Below are 20953 nucleotides of genomic sequence, written 5' to 3' on the forward strand. Positions count from 1 at the left end.
CATTCACTTTAATTCCAACACTCCCTTTTTGCGTGAAAGAATCAACCTGGTTCCTCCAGGCCTGATCAAATCCTTTCATGCGCAAAGCCTGTTGAAGGAATGGCCATTTGACTTTATCGTACGCTTTTTCAAAATCCACTTTGAAAAACCCCATCTAGTTTTTTCGTGTGGATCTCATGGAGCGTTTCATGCAGAACTACAACCCCTTCTAGGATGTTTCTGTCCGGCATAAAAGCAGTTTGGGAAGGCTGCACCACAGTGTGCGCAATCTGTGTAAGCCTATTCGTCCCCACCTTGGTGAAAATTTTGAAGCTGACATTAAGAAGACAGATTGGCCTGAATTGCTCGATCCGCATGGCGTCTGTTTTCTTAGGAAGCAAAGTTATTGTTCCGTAATTTAAGTGAGACAACTGTAATTGCCCACCGAATAAATCATGGAACAACGGGATCAAGTCCCCTTTGATAATGTGCCAGCATTTCTTATAAAACTCCGCCGGAAAACCATCCGGGCCTGGAGCTTTATTATTCTTCATTTGTGATATAGCCTCAAACACCTCTTTCTCCGAAAACGGGGCAGTCAAAATTTCATTCTCATCAACAGCAAGCTGAGGCACATCCTCTATCCTCGACTCATCCAAGGAAACGAAATTATCCTCTGGAGGCCCAAACAGCCGTTTATAATAGTTTGTGATATGTAGTTTAAATTTTCCTGCCCTAAAATCGTCCCCTCATCCTGCTCGAGCTGAAAGATTCTCTTCTTTCGATGTTTGCCATTTGCAATCATGTGGAAGAATTGGGTATTATCGTCCCCTTCGACGATTTTGCGGACTTTCGCACGTAATGCCCATTCAATTCCTCCTCTCGAAGAAGCTCTTTCAGTCGAACTTCCGCCTCCATTTTAGTTTCCAGCTCCCTGGTATCTAGAATGGAGGATTCGGCCTTTAAATCTAGGGATTGAATAAGGTCAAGGAATCTATCATTTTCAATCTTATAAATCCCACTTAAATGTTTGGCCCATCCACGTAAGAATTGCCTTAGATGTCTTATTTTGTTTTGTCATCTCTCAACATTCGACCTCCCACCCGAATCCTTAGCCCATTCCCAGGCTATCAGATCCATGAACCCATCTCTTTCAAACCACACTAATTTGAAAGAGAAAGTGTTCTTGTTTCCCAGATGTGTTGCCTCCCCGGAGTCAACAAGCAATGGTGTATGGTCAAAAATGGCTCGGGATAACGCATGAACCGTTACTAAGGGGAATTTCTGTTCCCATTTGACCCTAGCGAGGACATGATCTAGCTTCTCAAATGTCGGGGTTGGTAATGAATTGTCCCAAGTGAATTTTCTACCAGATGGCTCTATTTCTCTAATATCCAAGCTTTCGATGATAGTATTAAACATGAACGACCATCTGTCTCGAAGTTATCATTGTTTTTTTCATCCTGTCTATGGATAATATTGAAATCACCCCCAACCAGAATTGGGAGCTGCTCGTTACCACAAATATGAACTAAATCCGCCAAAAAGTCTGGTTTGAGTTTAGGCTGTGCCGCACCATATACCGCCACCAAAGCCCACTGAAACCCATCAGTCTTTGATTTGACCCTAAACTTCACTGCAAAATCGCCCATAACCACATTCCGGACTTCTAAAGAATCGCACTTAACCCCAAGTAAAATCCCACCGGATCTTCCCCTTGGAGGCAAACAATGCCAATCAAAGTCCACACCTCCCGATAGGGTACTAAGAAACTGGGGGGTAAAGTTTCCTCTCCCAGTCTCAGAAAGGGCGATAAAATCCAGCTTGTGTTCTATCGAAGCATCAGCTAGAAACCTTCTCTTAGCCAAGTCCTTAAGACCTCTGCTATTCCAAAAAAATCCTTTCATAATTCATCATGAAATTTTTTAGTGGTCCGGATCCTAGCACTTCTACGCACAACCGAAGCGGGATATATCTTGTGCTTCCATTTGCGCTTAGGTTTGTTTTGATCCTCAACGTGGTCCTCATGAGTCATGACCAGGCTCAGAGGAGCTAACTACCAGAGAGTCAGCAATAATGGAATCCCTCGGTGAGACAGGGTAATCCTCTTCCTCGGTATCAGCAAGAGAGGGTGCAAGATCAGCACAAAAGCTATCAAGGACCCGTCTCAACTCGTCTATCTCTGCGTCATTAACAGCCGCTATGTTACGGATCATTTCTAAAGCACGCTTCGCTTCAAGATCCAGGATATCATTAACAGATTTAGAAGTTTCTATATCATTTTTACCTAGTGACACACCCAACTGAGTTGCATTATGAATAATCTCATCACTAGAAAAATGTAGAATAGAATTGAAAGTATTGACTGACATACCCGTAGTGACCTCAATATCACAGAGCTTGGCCACCCGCATGGCACACCGCAGCTGCATGTCATCAACTCCCGGCTAACCCTGGAGACGACCGCTCATCCGTCTACCTGCGGACACAGGATCCTGAATCCCTCCAAAAGCGATGATCTCGTCCCGCGAGACCCCATTCGGGGTACGGCCACCTGCCATACCTCCAACAGGGCTAGATGGAGCAGAGACAACGGGGGAGCTACCCCAAGCCGTCGGTGGAACTCGCTCAGTCGCCACCTGGCCGTGACAAAGCGTACCCAGGCCAGCCGACCCAGGTCCCGTTAACGTCATAGGGGCCACCCCCTCCAGGGGCAGCACAGGAGGAGGTGAGGCGAAGGCCACCTACCCGCGCCCTCCTCCTGATCCGGTGCTGGCCTCAACGCAGACCCCGGCCACGGCCGCTCCAGCCCGCACGACCTCCGCCGCAGGAGTCAGCGCCGATCCCTGCGGCTCCGGTGATGCCTCACACCGAGGGCGAGTAGCGGGAGAACCAGGAGCCATCCGCCCAGCCGCCTCCCCTCCCGCACCAAGTCTGAGCCTCGTCTCGGTGGCCACAGAAGTGGGGGCCTCCGTCGCATAGGGCACCACTGCATCAGAGCCATCAGGACATCCACCAGCAGCCGAATCAAGAACCTCAAAATCAAGGGGGGGAGCGACTGCTCATCCTCACACTCCACCCTCTCGCTCCACAGCCTAGGAGGTGCCGAAGTAGGTTCAAACGATCCAAATCGTGGTGCATTCGTAGGCGCCGAAGTCTGTGTGGGAGTCCCCATCCTAGGCGCCGCTGGAGCTACGTTAGAGCCTGGGTTAGTGGACATATCTCGTCCACGATCCACCTCGCTCAACTCCTTGTTGCTAGGCCCGTCATCCTTATCGAGCATATCCACATCATTACCATTCAGCGCCTCAGCGAATAAGTCAGTGTCCTCAAACTCAATCTCTAGGTTGAAGATCATGCCGGCATACGTCCACTTAACCACATCCGGAACATACTCAATGTCCAGAACACTCACTAGCAGCCTCGCCACCCCGTGAGCTCGGGTAAAGGCCATGTCCACCCGCTCGGTCTTCCCAACAAGATTCCCCAAGCTAGCTGCGGCCCGAACATCATTCAGAGGCTTGGATGGTGCCCTCGAAAACCGTAACCAAACCTGAGTAAGAGGCTTGCCCTTCGGCTCAACCCTCTTCCACTCGTGGAACTCAAGAATACACTCGGTGCCCGAGACTCTGCACAACCCAAAGCTCAAAAGTCTCTGCAGATGATCAGTAGTTGGAAACTCAACCTTGAACGTGTTTGCCTCGAGCCTATTCAACTCCCACTGAAAATTCCCAGGTGCCAACTCATGCAGCCTTTGTATGATTTGTGTGTCAGAAAGGATACCCTTAGTCACTTTGAGCACCCCCGTGGTCGCTCTCTGTGGCGCCTCAGGGATCTCCCGTGCATTAGGGGATCCAAAGAACATTAACTCGGCACAACACACTCCATAAATAGTAACACTGGGCATGGGTTCATGAAGTACCGGGCAGTCCCCGGTTTCATGCCCCGGCTTGAGGCACGTGTCACAGAGCTCAGACACGCACTCAGCTATGAAGTTCCCCTGTTCACCACGGCGATAGTACAACATCTTCTCCTTCTTCCGAGCCCACTTGGAAACTCGCTCACCGTCAGATTTCTCAGACCCGCTGATCGTCCCCGCTGCAGAGGGCACCACCTCAGGTACCGTCCTCGTTGCCAGCGCCGTCACCGCGGCCATGGCCTGGCCAGACAGGTGGCGTCTGCACAGCTGCTGCCCCATCCGCGGAGCTTGCCGGCTCTGCAACATCGGTCACTGTAGCAGTAGGCGGTGGAGGCTGACGATTACGGTATCGGCCTCCCCGGCCACCACGATGAGCATGGAAGCCACCTCTCTGCCTGTAATCCGGACCGGAAGCTCCCTCGACGAATCCTCCGGCGATCCGTAAAACGGTCGTTCCGTCGACCCGTCGCTCTGCCAGGCAAAACCACGTCCGCCACCTGTCGAGGACGAACCACGATGTTGTCCTTCGCCATACGCGTCATACCCATCATCGCCCCATTGACCACAGGGGGGGTCCCGACCTCCATACAAAGCCTCCCTGCCACGGTAGGCGCATTGCCGCTGCTGGCCCGACGAGGCGCCTCCCCGCGGCGTCGGCGGCGCGGCCCTGGCCGCAGGAGGCATACCTTCGTTAGACGCTGGCGGGTGGGTGCCTGACTCCCCGCCTTATTCTGCGGCAGCGGTGCCACCTTGTGGGGAGGCGGAGCATGCTGCGACGGCCCGCCGGTCAAGGGCGGCACCGGCTTGGGCAGAGGCGGTTTAGGTGGAGGACCAGCGCCCCGACCTGCCATGGCCGCAACCGGTGGAACACGCGCAGCCCTCCCAATTCCAATCCGAGGGAAGCCAGGCACAGAAACCTTGCAAACCCTAGCCGTCCTGGACGAACGAAGCAGACGAGGGACTGCAAGACTAGTCGAACTCTTCGACTCGATCGCATGCACGTCGCTAGCCTCCTCGACGGGCCGGTCGGTCACCTAGCTAAGGACCTGGGCCTCATACCCAGTCCTAGTCAGGCCCATCTCATTCTCGCTCAACTCCAGCCCAACCCGGCCCAGAAGCTCGTTCAAACGACAGGAGCGAGCGGCCCCGATCCCGATCGCCGTGATCACCGGCGCAGTCGCCGCGGTAGCCGCCGGCGCCGGTCCGGCCACTCCCCGGCGGCCTTTCTTCTTCCTCACTACCGTAGTCCAAGCCTCCGGGCGGATCAAATCGAAAAGTGTGAGATTTGGTAGACATACCTTGGGGAGGGGACCTTTCCATGGTCGGATCGCCGTCGCCGCCATCCTCCGATGAACGACCGGATCATTTCCTTCTTCTCCCCCGCGTGTAGTCCTATCCTTGCCGGATCATCAAGGGGCAGTACTCTGTCTAGAGTCGTTGCCACCTCCTCCTCATCGTAACGTGCATTGAAAAATTCACATACCAGATCGGAAGGCGACGGCGGTGTCTCCGGCGGTTCCGGCGAGACTGCATCCATCTCTCCATCCGCGTCGTCCTCATCCATCTCTCTCTATGATGGTATGGTGATGGGTATGTGATGCAAGTAGTTTTATACCATGCTACATAGGATGTCTTCTGATAAATCCAAATGTCATATGATTTTTGCAACCCTTCAATCTTTGTCATATGCTATGGATGGGATTTTCAAATCACATGTTTGCAATATTTCTGTTTCCCTAGTAACTACTCCCTCCGTCCGAAAAAACTTGTCTCAAGCTAATCCCTCGAATGTATGTATCTAGCACTAACTTAATGCTAGATACATCCATTTGAGGGACAAACTTCTTCGGACTGAAGGAGTATGTCATTCCCACTAAATTCAACTTGTGACTGTATGTGTCTCATAAATTCAGACAGCCCTTCTAGTTGCCATCCAAATTGACTGTGCAAAGATGGCGGTAGAGACTAAAAAGAGATGGAGCGGTCGAACCTGAGACATATTGCAGCTGAAATGAGCTTGCCTTTGGAGATAAAATGTTTAGGTCTGTGTTATGTGAGCAGAATAGATATTCAGATGCTTTAGCAAATTTTGTTAGGGTTAATCGTTTACACTGATATAATCTGGGTGCACATGCTCCCGACTTTGTAGCTACCCTTCTGGCAGCAGATTGTACGCCTTTACGAGTAATAAAATCCATTTTCCACCTCAAAATGAAACCCCCCTAACAAAATTCACAGCTCGTCTGCAGACCAAAAAAACTCGATTCCAATTAATTCCGTAAGTGAAACTCCTGACAACAATCCTTCACCGACCAGGTGAAAAACTCAATTCCAATTAATGCAGTTCTCCATCTGTACCAAAAGGTGAGATTTGCCCTCTAAGTATGTACACTAAAAGCCTCTCATACAAAATGCATACTACGCGCTAACCCTTAAAAAACGAGCTGAAATGCGTAGCTGTGATTCCACATGGAGTAAGCCAAGTGGGGTCACCTCAATCTACCATCTGATCTGTTTAGTGTCTCCCAACTAATGGTCTGGCCACATTCGTCACAGCTTGTCGTGCATCCAGCTTTGGTACCGTGGCTTCTGAGAGTCAGCATGTGGTTCAAGTTGGTGCATTTCTTCTGGTTGTTCGAATGAGATTTTGGTTGCTGCGCCTGCCGACTTCTTGAAGTAACTTTAGGCGGGGGAGGGTTGCTCTCTATTGGTTTTCTCTCGTGATCATGTGCAGCTTTCCTTGCCACGGCATCCAACTGCTGCGATTGTTTAAAATTTGACCATGCCATATCTTGCTCTTCCTTGGTGAGTCTTTCCTCTTCGTTTTCTTGCAGAAGAACTTCGTGTTCATGGTAACCTGCAATCCACCTGTAAATTTGAAGCAGATATTACGCCTCCAGCAACAACTTAACACACATATACATTCATAGCAAGAAAACAACATTAATTAATGTTTGACAAAAAGAGGATGCTGGCAGTTGAGAAAAGAAATAAACGACGTCCCATGTTTGATAAGTTTATGAACTCCAAATTATTGGGCATTATAGATTTTATAACATCTCATTTTCTTACAAAAGAGATTTGTGAAGTGCTTATAAGTTTTAACATAAATAGGTTAGGCATTACCGAGGGTGATCACTAAGTAGGTTCAGCATGAGCGTGTCCACCGGTAGTTCAGTGCTATTGGGCATGGATAGCTTCTCCATTCCAACCTTCGTGCGATCAATTATGGTATCATTCCCACTCTCGTCCAACAATTCCTCATCACCAAATTCAAAGAGATGCAACATCTCTTCTTTGGAAATTGTTCTAGATACTTGTTGTCTATCCACCACTCTTGCTGCGAGCCCTTCTTTTGTCACCTATCAACAACCAAGAGATTCATATTGATAAGATTCCAAACAAGACCTTTATTTTAATATGTAAAAAAACAATTTAGTTCTAACTTGGGACCCCACCAGAAGGCAGCAAATGTCACAATACCTGCCGCTTATATATTTTCTCTTCCATTGTTCCATGTGCCATTAGGCGGTAAGCATACACAGGTTTCATCTGGCCATACCTGTATACAGAGTACACATCAAATAAACATATAATCACATAAAAATGCAAATAATGTGTGAATCATGCTACTAGTTCTTACCTCCAAACCCGATAAATGGCCTGCAAATCATGTGTTGGATTCCATGAACCATCCAGAAGGACCACACGGTTTGCTGCATGAAGGTTGACACCCAGAGATCCAGCTCGAGTAGATATCAATGTGCATTTTACTCTTGTGTTTGCAGGGTCATTAAATCTTTCGACAAGGTTCTGCCGCTCGGATGATGGAGTGCTCCCATCAAGCCTGTATGGCACACAGTACAAGTGTGTGGTATTTGGAGAATTAAAATTGATGATACACAAATCTTTGCAGAACAGGGTGCTCAAAGTAACAACACCATCTTTGCATAAATAAATAATTATTATAAACATTATTTGTCAAACTACACGCTGGCAATACAGCAGTCATCTTTGCAGAAATAGTGCCAAAAATGCTGCCATAGGGGACCAAAATGATCCAAAAGCTTATTTCAGCATGGTATGTCATGATTAGTCGCAAGCTTCAGCTGTCATAGTTATGTCAGCTTGTATTGGCACCAGCAGCAAGTTAGGGGCACCTGGATGAGGATATTCTCGATGAAATTTTACAAAACTGAAATATCCTGCCATCAACATATATTTTAGGAAGCAACACAAACACACACATTTACCCGAGTCGCAAAAAATTTAGCATCCCTGATTCATGCAATGTCCTAAAGAATCACCAGTTACCAGCCAACAAGAACAGGTCCTGTTTTCTGAACCCCGTCTACTTCAGTGCTATAGAATTAACCACCCACTCTCTTGCAGGATTGCTTAAAAAACAATATAAGATCATTTTTCAAGCTATGTTAGCTTGAAAAACAATCTTATATTGTGGGACAGAGGGAGTACATTGTAGTTAGATTCAATCCCAAAGAACTGAAAGAAAAGAAAAGAAAACATAACCCAGCAAGTTTCCAGCAAAACAAAGGCACCATGAACAACTGTTATAAAGGCATGCAAACTCTTGGAATAAAGGCACATTTTCTTTCACATTATCATGCACTCCCTCCGTCCCATAATATAAGAGCGTTTTAACTAACAAACTGCAAATTATTCATGATGTATTTTTTTAGTTTGCTAGAATAAACATCATATTGTGGTAAACACTTGCATACTGTCGTCACAAAAAAAAAGACACTTGCATACCAATAGGTTCAGGTCTTCAGTTGTCCACACCAAAAATAAGTTAATCCAAAAAATAGACGAATTGACAACAAGTTATTATGGTTCTCTCATACGCACGCCGAAACAACAAATTAAAGCAACACAAAATTGTTAAACTACCAAATCCACACCAATAGTTGTACGATTCATGTCTGTAAAAGAAATACAGTCAAGTGTGGAGGTATACCTGTACCAGTCCTTGCCCTGCTTCCAATATTTGCCTTCTTTTCCTTTGATTTGCATCTTAGATAGATAAAACTCCACCAAATCCAAAGTGGTCAAATTCTGGCTGAACACTAGTGCCTTGTCACCCAATTCATAACAAGTCGCCAGTATATCAAGGAGCAAGACCATTTTGCCACTGTAATCTGCTTCCTTAAAAGTATTATCATCCAGAAGGTTCTCCCACCAGTTACTTTCCTACAGGAAAACAGAAGCACATAAAGGTAAAATTTTCATAATCAACAACATTAATGTGCGGGTGGAAAGCATTGCAACACTAAAGGGTCTGCATATGTTTCAATTAATCCACCATTATGGTCCATATAGACCATATTATATTACTCCCTCCATTCCAAAATATAGTGCACCCGCACTTCCTGAGGTCCAACTTTGACCATAAATTTAACCAACGAGACCGGCTGTGGCGGGAGGAAAAATTATATAATTGAAAACTTCTTTTGAATACGAATTCACTGGTATAACTTTTGCTCCTGCTGCAGTCGGTATCGTTGGTTAAATTTATGGTCAAAGTTGAAGCACGGGAACAGAGGAAGCACTATATTTTAGAACGGAGGGAGTAGTAAACAGAGACCCAGTACACAGCTGGAAAGTATAAATAACTGGATAGCATTGTATGCACAATGCACTACAGAATATCATGCCAATTTAATTTTTGCAATACTTTCAATTGGAAATTTCTGATAATCTACATTGTGTGAATAATCAAGTACCTCGTTCAGTAAGTCAATTTTCTTGGACTGCTGATCAGTCCTACTCTTCTGTTTCCCTGAAATGACAAAAACAGTTCAAACCAGGTGCAAATTCTGCACAGAAGAACAAAAGGGAAAATGCATCGGTAAATAACAATTTACCTCCATTTGGCAGTTGAATTTCAATATTATGATTATCGTCACTAGAACTCTCATCCGTCAGAAAGTTCTCAACAGCATCTTCTCGGCGCAGACTTCCTCTCTGCTCTTTAGCCATCTGGAGAAGGCCCGGGTGGTTCCATATCTACACATTAACATATAGTCCAGCATAAGGAACAAAAGTATAAATAAATATGATGATGGTACAACACAGTAATACTAAGGTTAGTTCAAAGCTGCGACTCTTATTTTGGATCGGATGGAGTAGCATTTTAGCAACAACAAATAAGACCATACAATGTTACATTTTTTTATTTAATGAAATGCACAATGATTCAAACTTATACCTGGGCTAGTTTTTGATATTTGGCAAAGAAGCCACCGTGCTGATAAGGTTTTTCAGAAGTGCCGCTTGAGAAACCATGCACATCCAAGAATCTTCGGTATAGTTTTCTTTGCAGTTGAGAGAGCTTTACGGTAATGACAAAAACCTTCTTCGGCGGTAGATCATTCTTCACCACATTCATGTCCATTCGCTGGACAAAGCCTTTCAGCTGTTCATACAGAATGTGTGACCGTTGGTTCATGATCTTGACATCATCTGATGTAGAATTTGTGTGCTGCCCATTTTCGATCGGGTTCTGGAACCTGATAGAGCAAGACGTCTCAATCCCAAGATTTAAAGACAAAGGTGCCAAGGTAACTGAGCATTACATTACCTATTGCGGAATTCATGGCTGCTTCCAAGAAAACCTTCCCTGACAAAATCAACCATCTGTTCATAGGATGAACCAAAAGCCATTAGGCATCAAATATTGTCAGTAACTGGAAGATAAAACTGTATATGGTGAAGTGCAAGTTCCTTACACAGTAATATTCCATCAAATTATTCTGTAATGGGGATCCAGTTAACGCAATTCTTCTTTGCGTCTTTACTTGTTTTAGAGCGTGTGTAGTGTCGGCCTTCCTATTCTTTATCATATGTGCTTCATCACATACAAGAATATCTGGCCCACACTGACAGTGCCATGTAAGTGAAATACATCAGAACCCATGGCTAACCGAAAACATTATACATCATAATTCATGCAAGACATGAACATCTACAAGTTATTATGCTCTCATATAAAGGATAGTGAGCTGGCATACATAAAAGCTTGAAACAAAATAACAGAACAAATGGAATATCACCTGCAACGCATTAGAAATCTCATCTGCAGTATCTTTTTCCTTCACATGTCTTCCAAGAGATAAGTTCCTAAATGATGAATAACCAATGAGAAGTACTCCACCTTTTGCTCGCCACTTGTTAAGTAAATACAGCCTTTTTAGCCTGCGAAAATAAAGGTTAGAGTGGAAATATGTACTTCCATGATAAATACTCCCTCCGTTCCCAAATATATGTCTTTCTAGAGATTCCAACAAGTGACTACATACGGAGCAAAATGAGTGAATCTACACTCTAAAATATGTCTACATACAGCCGTATGTTGTTGTCCATTTGAAATGTCTAAAAACTAAAAAGACATATATTTAGGAACGGAGGGAGTATTAATAATGAAAACATCACAGACAGAGTGAACCCACATTTCCACAAAATATTTACATATAAACACACAGGTTTTTCTGAACTAAAAACTATAGAAGAAACCGCTATGTTTCACAGCTGCACGATTCCAGTACAGGAACAGAACTCCTTCGTATTAAACCAAGTGAGTGTTGCAGGTAAACTTGAGATAAAAAGTAAGGGTTACACCTGATGTTTCAAAATTTAGGAAAAACACAACAGACGCACCAAATAAAATCCTTAATTTATGTCACAAAATACAAACCACCAATCGAGCTCCATCTTCCATGGTAGGAATCAATGTATCAATGGTAGTAGTTGTTTAACATAACAGATGACCCTTTTCAGGGTAAAGATTTCTTTAAAGGCCGGTACAAGCTAGATTGTTACTATACCAATTGCAGTTGAGCACATTAAGTTTTTACAAGATGGAATTATTGGCACCAAGACAGCCTCTAGGCTACACCCATTGAGTAAACAAATTTAACTACGTTAACAGTAACACAAAGGATAACATAATCCGCACCTCGGAACATCTTCCAGCATGTACACACGAAGGGGCTTTAGTTCGGCCGGTTGCCACTTGGTGAACTCTTTCTTCCAATTATGCAGAACATTAACAGGGGTAACTATAAGTGCCGTGCGGAGTCCCAACTGGGCACATCTCATAACAACGTACAGGAAGGTAATAACCTGCAAAGTATACAATTCATAAATATAGGTATGCAACCGGCCAAACAAAGGCCGCCTTGAAAAGCATTAACGCTTGCTACATAATTAATAGCAATTAAGCACATACACCAAAACCGGTAAAAGTGAAAAGCACACATCGCATACGTTAGAATAGCTCCCAGCACATAATTTAAATCGACATCAGAATATGTTCATCTAACTGGATCAAGGTAAAATACGAACACATACCTGAAAAGTTTTCCCAAGCCCCATGTTATGCGCCAAAATGCACCCAAAACCTTTGTCACCAGATTTGACTGTTCTAACAGACTGGATAACATTTTCCCACATAAATATTATTCCTGCTACCTGAAATACGAGAATGCAACATATAAGGGGTCCAGTCACAGTATGGGGTAGAGGTCATGACTGGTATGCAAGTGACATGGTGCCACCTAGCAAACAATTACAATTAAAGAATGCTAAGCATTTTAAAGCAAAATTATGAAAGCAATGGTAGGGAACACATTCAATCATCATGTGATAAAGATTTCTATTTGTACATTTCAGTGCAAGCACATTACAAGCCAGCACATCATTTTTGATACAAGGTTTTACAAATCAATTTAATTGCAAGGATGAATGCGCATCGCAGTGTTTAGAGGGTATATATCAAATACAAACCTGATGAGGCTTCAGTTTAGCAGATATGCTGCTTGGAATTCTAACAGGTTCCTCGTCTTCCTCCCTGGCAGGGTTGACAATATGGCCATCCCCAGCATCCTGTAGGAAGACTTCCAATACAGCCCCAGAGGAAGTTCCAATGTTGCTGCTCCTTAACTTGCTGGCAGACTGCTCATGCATTGACTTCAAATGTTCTTGCCTAGCCTATAAAAGAATGTACAAATTACAACCTGGACAGCTTCCACTAAAAACAAATGTTAGATATGTCAAAGCAAAGGAGACTACACCTTCTCCATTGCAATTTTACGCTTTGTTTCCTCCCCAAGTTCTGTATCATCCATGATTCTTCTTATCTTCTTTTTCCTTTTGTGCTTGCTGACCAGGTTTTACATATTCAATTAGCTTGAAAAAATCTTCAGTGCTATATCAATAGTGTGATAAATAATACTCCCTCCATTTCTAAAGATGTCTTTTTAGAGATTTCAATACAAACTACATACGGATGTATAGACATATTTTAGAGTGTAGATTCACTCATTTTGCTCCATATGCAGTCCCTTACTGGAATCTCTAAAAGGACTTATATTTAGGAACAGAGGGAGTATACTGGTAAAAGTGCAAAAGGGCATACCTAACAGGGTCATTGGTTTCGGTTCCAGAAGTGTTGTCACCCTCGAGATCAGAAGATTCAACACCACTCAGAGCCTTGTCACATTCAGAAATTAAGTGTTCCAGTTGACTGGGTTGGCAGCAGCAACACTGCCAGCCAGTGACTTTAGCTTCTGATATGCATTTCTCACCAAGATTCTTTAACAAGCATTTTGTACAAAAAAGCATCTTACAGGAACTGCAACTTAGAAGTTGTTCACACTGAACACACCAGGTGCAATAACCACCAGATACAGGGCCCTGTAATAAAAATAAACAGCATGGCTAAGAATATTACAAACGCATTGTTCATCCCCCAAAAAGAACTGATGTTATTTTCAAACGGTTCAAAACTATCAGCAAAGAGGGTAAGTATTCACCTCAAGACGGTTCTTCTCTATCACCAGAAATCTGCAAGACCCACAAACAGCAACATCCAGTACTGGGTGACGATGCACATCAGAGGCATTCAACATTTTGGTGCAAATTGTGCACTTAAAAGACTTGGGTAAATCCATATCACTAAACTTAGGGCTTTGTGATGGGAAAAGATCAAGATCAATAATGTCAACCCCCTTTTCAAGCTCTGCTGAACTATGCTCGCTGTCCTTGATATGCAGAACTAGCTTGCTGTCCATCTGCATGTCATCGTCACTCTCTATCACTACAGTTTTTGACCTCTTGTGGTCAAGCTCAACATCATCTTCACGTGTTCGCTTCAGCAACTCAGCGGAAACTTCATCTTTATCCATTTTCTGTTTCTCAGATAAAGGACGACCCCTGTTGGCGTCCAAAACACCATCATCTAATGACAGAGGTAGCTTACAGCATCCATTTGATGACGAGGTCAAACCGACGTTGCCCTGCATTGAATGTTAATTAGAGCACCCAAGAGAAACAGAACCAATCCAGCTGAGTAAGAAAAAGACTGATCTCGCACCAAATACTAACATGAGCAGGTACCTTGCACCAGCCGTCTGTCCTTTTTTCCATATAACGCCGCAAACGTTTTATCGCCTTTGCATCATCTTCTTCTCTTACCTACATAAGGTATTTCAGTGATATTTACATTACAACAAATAACATATGATGTACAGCATATCAGCAATCCTCAGCTTTTAAACAAGCCGTTATGTCACTTGTATTGCAACCGAATCAGAGAATCAGCATGACCACATAGTACTGTGGCGGTGTTTCCTCATAAAAAGAAATAGGTACTGAGCAATAAAGAACAATCAGGAACAGTAGATAGATACAAGGATTATAAGCATCGCAGCGAAGTCATTGGTATGCAGGGTAAATGTTTGCAATCAGCATTTTACCAAGTAGACATGTAACTATAAAAACGCCATTTGAGATTTTAACATATTATGCATCCAGCGTGAACAAAACATACAACTCTATCAAACTAGGAGGAACTAGGTGTTATAGAAAGCAATAAATCAAGTAAAAAATGGAAACAAGCACACACACACGCACACACACACACACTAAGACTACACAAAAAGCACAAAGGAGATATCTAAGGATAGGAACATCAGGACAAAGAAGGGTGCATGGTTAGTTTCGACTGACCTTTCTGTATTTTCTCCTCTGTTCTTCAGAAAGCTCTATTTCATCAACACATTTTATGTCATCAACAGCACCATCAACTTCAGCTATCTCCTCCACCTATATATAGAATAATAATTGGAACTTTAGAGGAACTATTCCATGGAAAAAACAAATAAAATAAGTGGAAATTTGGATGATGCCAGCTTTACGGAAAATACCAGTATAATGGTAAGTACCATGGTGAACCAATTACACGAAAGAATAATAAACATGTTACTCAAAACCAAAAATAAAAAATACTGTCTCATTATTAAAACTGAAAAAGGATGCAGGGAAATAATATAATAATGTCACCCATTTTCTTTCTAGAACTTATAGAAGAGCTTTTAACAAGGGTCGTGCTACGCGTCAACCGGCGGATCTTTTGAAAAAATCCGCCGCCTCGACAGCCGCTAGATGTGGCTTCATTCAGTGATCCAGCCAAGTCCTTGTCATTGCAACAGAGACGGTGTTGCAGTATTTCTGCAACAGAGCTCATGTTGTAGAAAATATTTGCAACAAAGTTTTTGTTGTAGATTTTTTCCTCACTTTTTGTAACATAGATGATGTTGCGGAAAATGACTTTTGCAACATGGATGGTGTTGAAGATTGCAATGAAAGATGTTGTCGCAACTGCCCCGCTGTTGAGTGACCCCACAGGAAACACGTTGAGTACGAAGGAGACAGTCAATGTGTCGCACGAGATTCAGATTCTGCAACAACCTAGTTGTTGCGGTAGGGGAGATTGCAATAGTGGCTCAGTTGCAAATCTATAGTATGTAAATAGGTTGATGCCCGAGTCATGCAAACAAATCATATCCGACGGTCATAGAGACAGCGGGCGCGTGCGTCGTTTTCAGTCGGATGATCGTAAGCGTTTTCCTTTTAACAACAATGTTTATAAACAATTTTATGATGCATAGCTTCTATAATGATCAAAAATATGGCATCGTTACATTAAAATATATGTTGCATTCTTGTCTAATGTAAGCACAAAAAATACAACTGACAGGTGAACTCAATGTGCACAAGAGGAAAATGTTTCAAGATGCAATGATGCTTAGGTTGATGGACATTACAGTAGATCAACTAACAAAAGCATCACCAATCTGTAAAGAAAATGTATGGGGGGAGCATGCACGATGACTCACTTAATTCTTGGATGTTTTCAGTTTTGAAAGACCTCAAAGCTAATTGTGGTGTACGTATTAGTTACTTAAAACACATGCAATCCAGACGAGATGCCTGCCCTTGGTGACTCAACTTACACCTAGTTTTGTTTGCCAAACTCACCCTTCACAAACTGGACCTTATATTTTGAAACAGAGGAGCAATCGAAGGCACAAAGAAGGTTAAAGAAACACTTAATGCATTAGCTTTTGGTGTAGCTTTCCCAGCTAATTGTATATCAATTTCCCTAACATAAATACATAATACCCATCAAAATGTTACTGATTGACAAGAATGCTGCCTTGACCCCAAAACAGGAAGTACTTGCAACCAATATCAACTTCCTGAAGAAGTCATCTAATCTGAACTGGAGGGAGTAGTACTGAAAGCAATGACGACATATAAGATAATTGATGCGCTTTCAACAATACAGCTCCAGCATTAGTTTTGCAAGATCAATCTAGACACTTTGTGAACATGCGAGCACTGGGGGTACTGAAAGTGTGGCCGCATTCATGTAGTAATACATTGTTACATGGAGGGAATAGTAACCTGGATAACAGGATTGGTCATCAAGACACCGTGCATGCAACGGTTTGTAACCACACCATATCATATTCATTATCAAACATACAAGGTATACCTTTAGTTGTCTAATCTTATCCAATTCATTTGACCTGATGTTGCACTAACCAGATTGCGCACTTCAATAAATACAAATTCAAGTTAACTACTACTAAAGTTTACATTTCCCCAGACTGGAGAAGCATCAACAAGAATAGCTTCCTCTCTAAGGGAAATACATAAGTTTAAGATAGAATTATATTTCAAGAACGTATTGGATGAGGCATGAGGCTAAGTAAAATGCAACGGTGACAACACACGATATAACAATGATCAGTTAAAGCTGGTACCTCATCAACTCCTGGAAATTGGAGACCTAAGGCGGCAGCTTCCTGGGGTGTATTGGCCAGATAAACTGATGCCCAGTTACTGCTTCCAAAAGAAGTTTTGGCACACTTAATAGATTTAATAAGTTCATTGAATGAACTCCAACTTTTCTCATGGCACTGTACAGAATCATCATCCACAACAGGAACTTTTCCTGCAAGAAAGCCACTAGCACCTTCCTCCAGCAGCCTTCCATGTTTTCTGTTTGAGGCAAGTAGACTAAAGCTCAGGCTCAAAAAACAGAACAAAGGAGTAACCAACTTCTGTCCATGACAGTTTACGTCAAAAAACTGTTTGCCCTAACATTACCTCCTTACAGGTCTACAAGACTGCAGGTACTCATCAGCTTTTCTGATTGATAGATTAGCTTGTTCAGGAACTTGAGAACCAGCCCAATGAGTCCTGTTTTTCCATGCTTCAGTCTCACAAACATTTGGCGCTTGACTTTCTATTGACTTATAAAGGCTGGGAAGTTCAACGCCAGCAGCATCAAGTTCTTCCTGGAGTTAAAATTGCAATTTAGCACCTAGAGATACTGAAATAAACATCTACCAAAGGAAATGTAAGGTAAAATAATGTCTCAAATTTCCTTCAAAAAAGTAAGTCTCAATTTAATATGACTAGAGTTGTGATATACTTTTTTCGAAAAGGGGCGCTTTAGATTTAAGCATTACACCCGGCCTCTGCATAACTAAGATGCACACAGCCAACACAAGGTCATAGCAAGTTTAACAAGTTTAACACTAATCGCCTTTGTTATTATGTCTTAGCAAGGTCGAGAACTTCCGCGAATCTAATCAAGAGACTAGAAATACATGGTTAATCTGGTGATAATAATATGAATAAATAATGAAACTTATTTTTATTTAAATAAATAAATAAACAGGGCATTTTGGACATGCATAGGATATCACATGGCACTGAGATATAATTTATCACCGGGTTTATTGAATGAACAGAAAGATCCTCTTTCGAACAAAAGCATACCAGCAGAACAGCACTACGGATCTCCAAATCATCAAGTTCGGTTGACCATTCCTTCTTGAATTGCTCCATCTCAATTGCCACAGCTAAGTCCAACTATTTTAAGTAAAAAATATATATTATATATCATTGTATTGAACAGAGAGAGTAACAGTTAAGAATTTATAAACTGAAGCAAAACATAAACATATTCACAAACCGCATCTCCTTGGAGCCTCTCAGATAACTCCAATCTTACTTCAGCCTCAATTTTTTCAAGTGATTCCTTTTCAAGTGATTCTTGCGCCTCAGCAGCCTGAGTGTTACCAAAGAAAACAATGAATTAAATGCTCAGGAAACAAAGGTGTCCATAGGACAACAGGGGTTATAAAGGTTACTTTGCTCTCAACATCATGGAATTCAGCAACTAATTCTTCGACTTTTTCCTCGGGCAGAGCCACCTGCTGGAAATCAATTGAGAGAACTTATAACCAAAATATGCACCCAAAAGATGGATGACGACACATCAAAATTACAGATTGCTGAAAAGAACTTGATATAATGCAGAACAGATTTGAGTAACATAAGTTGCACCTGCTATGTTTCAATCTGTTCAGCCAATCAATTGTAAATCAAAACTGAATCAATCGACAAGAGAAACCAAACTAGCATAGTATATGTTAGGCATTAAAAAATACAATCATAGAAATGTTGAGGTGCAGCTGCAGCCTGATAAGATAACATTGATGATTAGTCTAGACATCATAAATGTGCTTCACAACTAAGGGGGGCAAGGACAGAGAAAAGTATATCAAGCAAACAATAGAAAATACTAAATGGTGTTCATCAACAAAAGCTGTCGAGAGTTTCATGTCAAGTTGCCATATTAACTACAATCCATACAGTAAACATACATTTTTTAGGGACATGGTGACCATACTTTTTTCTCTGATTTAGAAGTTATGATCTCGAAATTGAACATGTTATGCACAAACCTCAATGTCTGTCTCCTCAACATCAGACTCTGAAGTTTGTTCATTCTCTGACTCGCGGAGAAATCCATACAGGTCACTGTCTGAATCATCATCAGTGCTAGTGGATGCTTCTTCATGCACGCTATTGTCCGTTTTGCCACATCTGTGTTCCTTGTGCTCCTCAAATGGACCTTCTATGATGTTAGTTTCTACTACAACTTTGTTCTCATCCCCTTCAGATTCTATAATTATGACATCATCTACCGGCTGTCCATTCGAGTGAAGAGCTTCTGTTTTATTTAAGTCGCCATCAGATAATTTTCCATTCACATCCATAGCTAGTGTTGACTAGCAGCGCTGCTACACATACATACACTTGTTTTCTGCAAAACACAAAGAAGACAAAGATTAGAATTATTTGAAGGTAGAATTTACACATATTCAAGCAATAATAAAAGAGATAGTAAATGTCATGTACTTTCTACATTTTCGTGAGCAGCAGTTAACAATTTAACAATAATGCAGTACGACCCGTATCATCTATAATGAAGAACTAAACAGAGCAACATCTGAAGAACTTGGCAGTTGGGACTAGCATGAGCCGACCGCCGCACTGAATAAATGTTTGCAGCCACACCATTGCTGGTGGGACCCCATGCGTAAGACAAAACATGTTTCAGAATGCCAAAAGCGTCCTGCAGTTGGTTAGTCAAATCATTTCAACTCGCAGAATCGCACCGAACCCGATCAACCGAGAAATAGACCAGACACCATGACACGTCACTAAACCCTAAACAACATCTCGCATGCAGCATCAGCAAACAAGGAAACTTCCCGTCATTCTCCGAGAACGCTTCAGCCTTACACTGCACGCGCAGAAAAGAGACGCGCCAAAACATGGAACCGAAAACACCCAAAATAGGACACAGCACGAATGAGAAAAACAATCGAGCGGTCCCGAGGGGCCGAGTCCCCCCGCCCAGAAACGATCACATTCCCCCAGCAATTCCAACCGCTCACCGGCCGCCATTTCGTCGGAGCCGATCGGGGGAGGAACCGCTCGAACCCCCTCCACTTCGATCACGGAACACCATTCCTTGCTAGAGCAGGGCAAAGCAGAGCCAGGCGCGCGGAGTACAGGGAGAGGTGGCGAAGATTTACCTCGGAACGACGACGCGGGGAGCCCCTTCTAGGGTTTTCGTGCGCCTATGCGCCCAAAAAACCCGAAAAGGCGGGCCGGGGAGGAGGCGAGGTGCGGGACGAGGTGGGCAGAGGGGCGCGAGGTTCTGTGGGGAAAGCGAAGGGGGAAGATGGGGAAATTGGGGAAACAATGAACGGGAAAAGGAAGGTTTTCTTTTTTTTATCGAGGGAAAAACGAAAGGTTTCTTCACTTAACAGGAAGCGAAACGACCCACGACCCGCCTCCTGCTTTTCAACTCGTCGCTCCTCCTTCCTGCGTACTCTACCCACACCACGACAGGAAAATACCCCTCTCTCTCTCTCTCTCTTTTGCGAAAACACCCCTCTCTTTACTTTACGTTTTTTAGGGGGTTCCTCTCTCTCTAATCTGTACCTCCGCACGGCGGGAGACGAAAAGTTAAGGGGGGGCCTCATCTCGACTTTTCAGATTTTTCTTTTGTTGTGTTGGGCTTTGTGTGAAATTAAATGGAATGTAATTAAAAAAATTACAAGGAATGAAGGAATGTAATTATTTTAAGTCTTTTGAAAACAAAAGTTTACGATCCAAAGACGCATGAGACTAGACACAGCGAAAAATAACTTAGAATAGTAACATGCATATTGAAGATGGATTTGAAGCACTCGGCGACACAGACCTACGAAATCTCGGCCGACTGCTAGCTCTATCGGGATCCGAGCCACTTTGATGGAAATCATTAGAGCAAGTATAATAGATCCTACTCAGCAGGCTGTAAGCTGCGCCACATCAGCA

The 20953-nt window shown here is 43.1% G+C and overlaps 1 protein-coding gene across 5 annotated transcripts; it reads right to left on the bottom strand.

Annotated features, from left to right (window-relative positions):
* Window positions 1-6142: 6142 nt before the first annotated feature.
* Window positions 6143-19410, bottom strand: LOC125514051 (protein CHROMATIN REMODELING 20-like). 5 transcript variants are annotated; one of them, XM_048679300.1, is made up of 25 exons: window positions 19024-19409; window positions 18427-18489; window positions 18249-18344; window positions 18053-18145; window positions 17375-17565; window positions 17029-17266; window positions 14927-15022; window positions 14315-14392; window positions 13732-14214; window positions 13335-13612; window positions 12991-13078; window positions 12704-12907; window positions 12269-12388; window positions 11874-12040; window positions 10972-11113; window positions 10648-10797; window positions 10500-10555; window positions 10128-10428; window positions 9784-9925; window positions 9643-9698; window positions 8877-9109; window positions 7542-7745; window positions 7382-7460; window positions 7025-7260; window positions 6143-6766 (listed from the first exon to the last, which is right to left on the bottom strand). In XM_048679300.1, the coding sequence occupies exons 1-25, from the start codon at window positions 19336-19338 to the stop codon at window positions 6388-6390; spliced, it is 4488 nt and encodes a 1495-aa protein (XP_048535257.1). In that variant the 5' UTR covers window positions 19339-19409; the 3' UTR covers window positions 6143-6387. The 5 variants fall into 5 exon arrangements, with proteins under 5 accessions (XP_048535257.1, XP_048535255.1, XP_048535256.1 ...); XM_048679298.1 differs by having other exon boundaries at window positions 14303-14392; XM_048679299.1 differs by having other exon boundaries at window positions 18427-18492.
* Window positions 19411-20953: the final 1543 nt, after the last annotated feature.

This window comes from Triticum urartu, chromosome 6 (genome assembly GCF_003073215.2).
Source record: "Triticum urartu cultivar G1812 chromosome 6, Tu2.1, whole genome shotgun sequence".
NCBI lineage: Eukaryota > Viridiplantae > Streptophyta > Magnoliopsida > Poales > Poaceae > Triticum > Triticum urartu.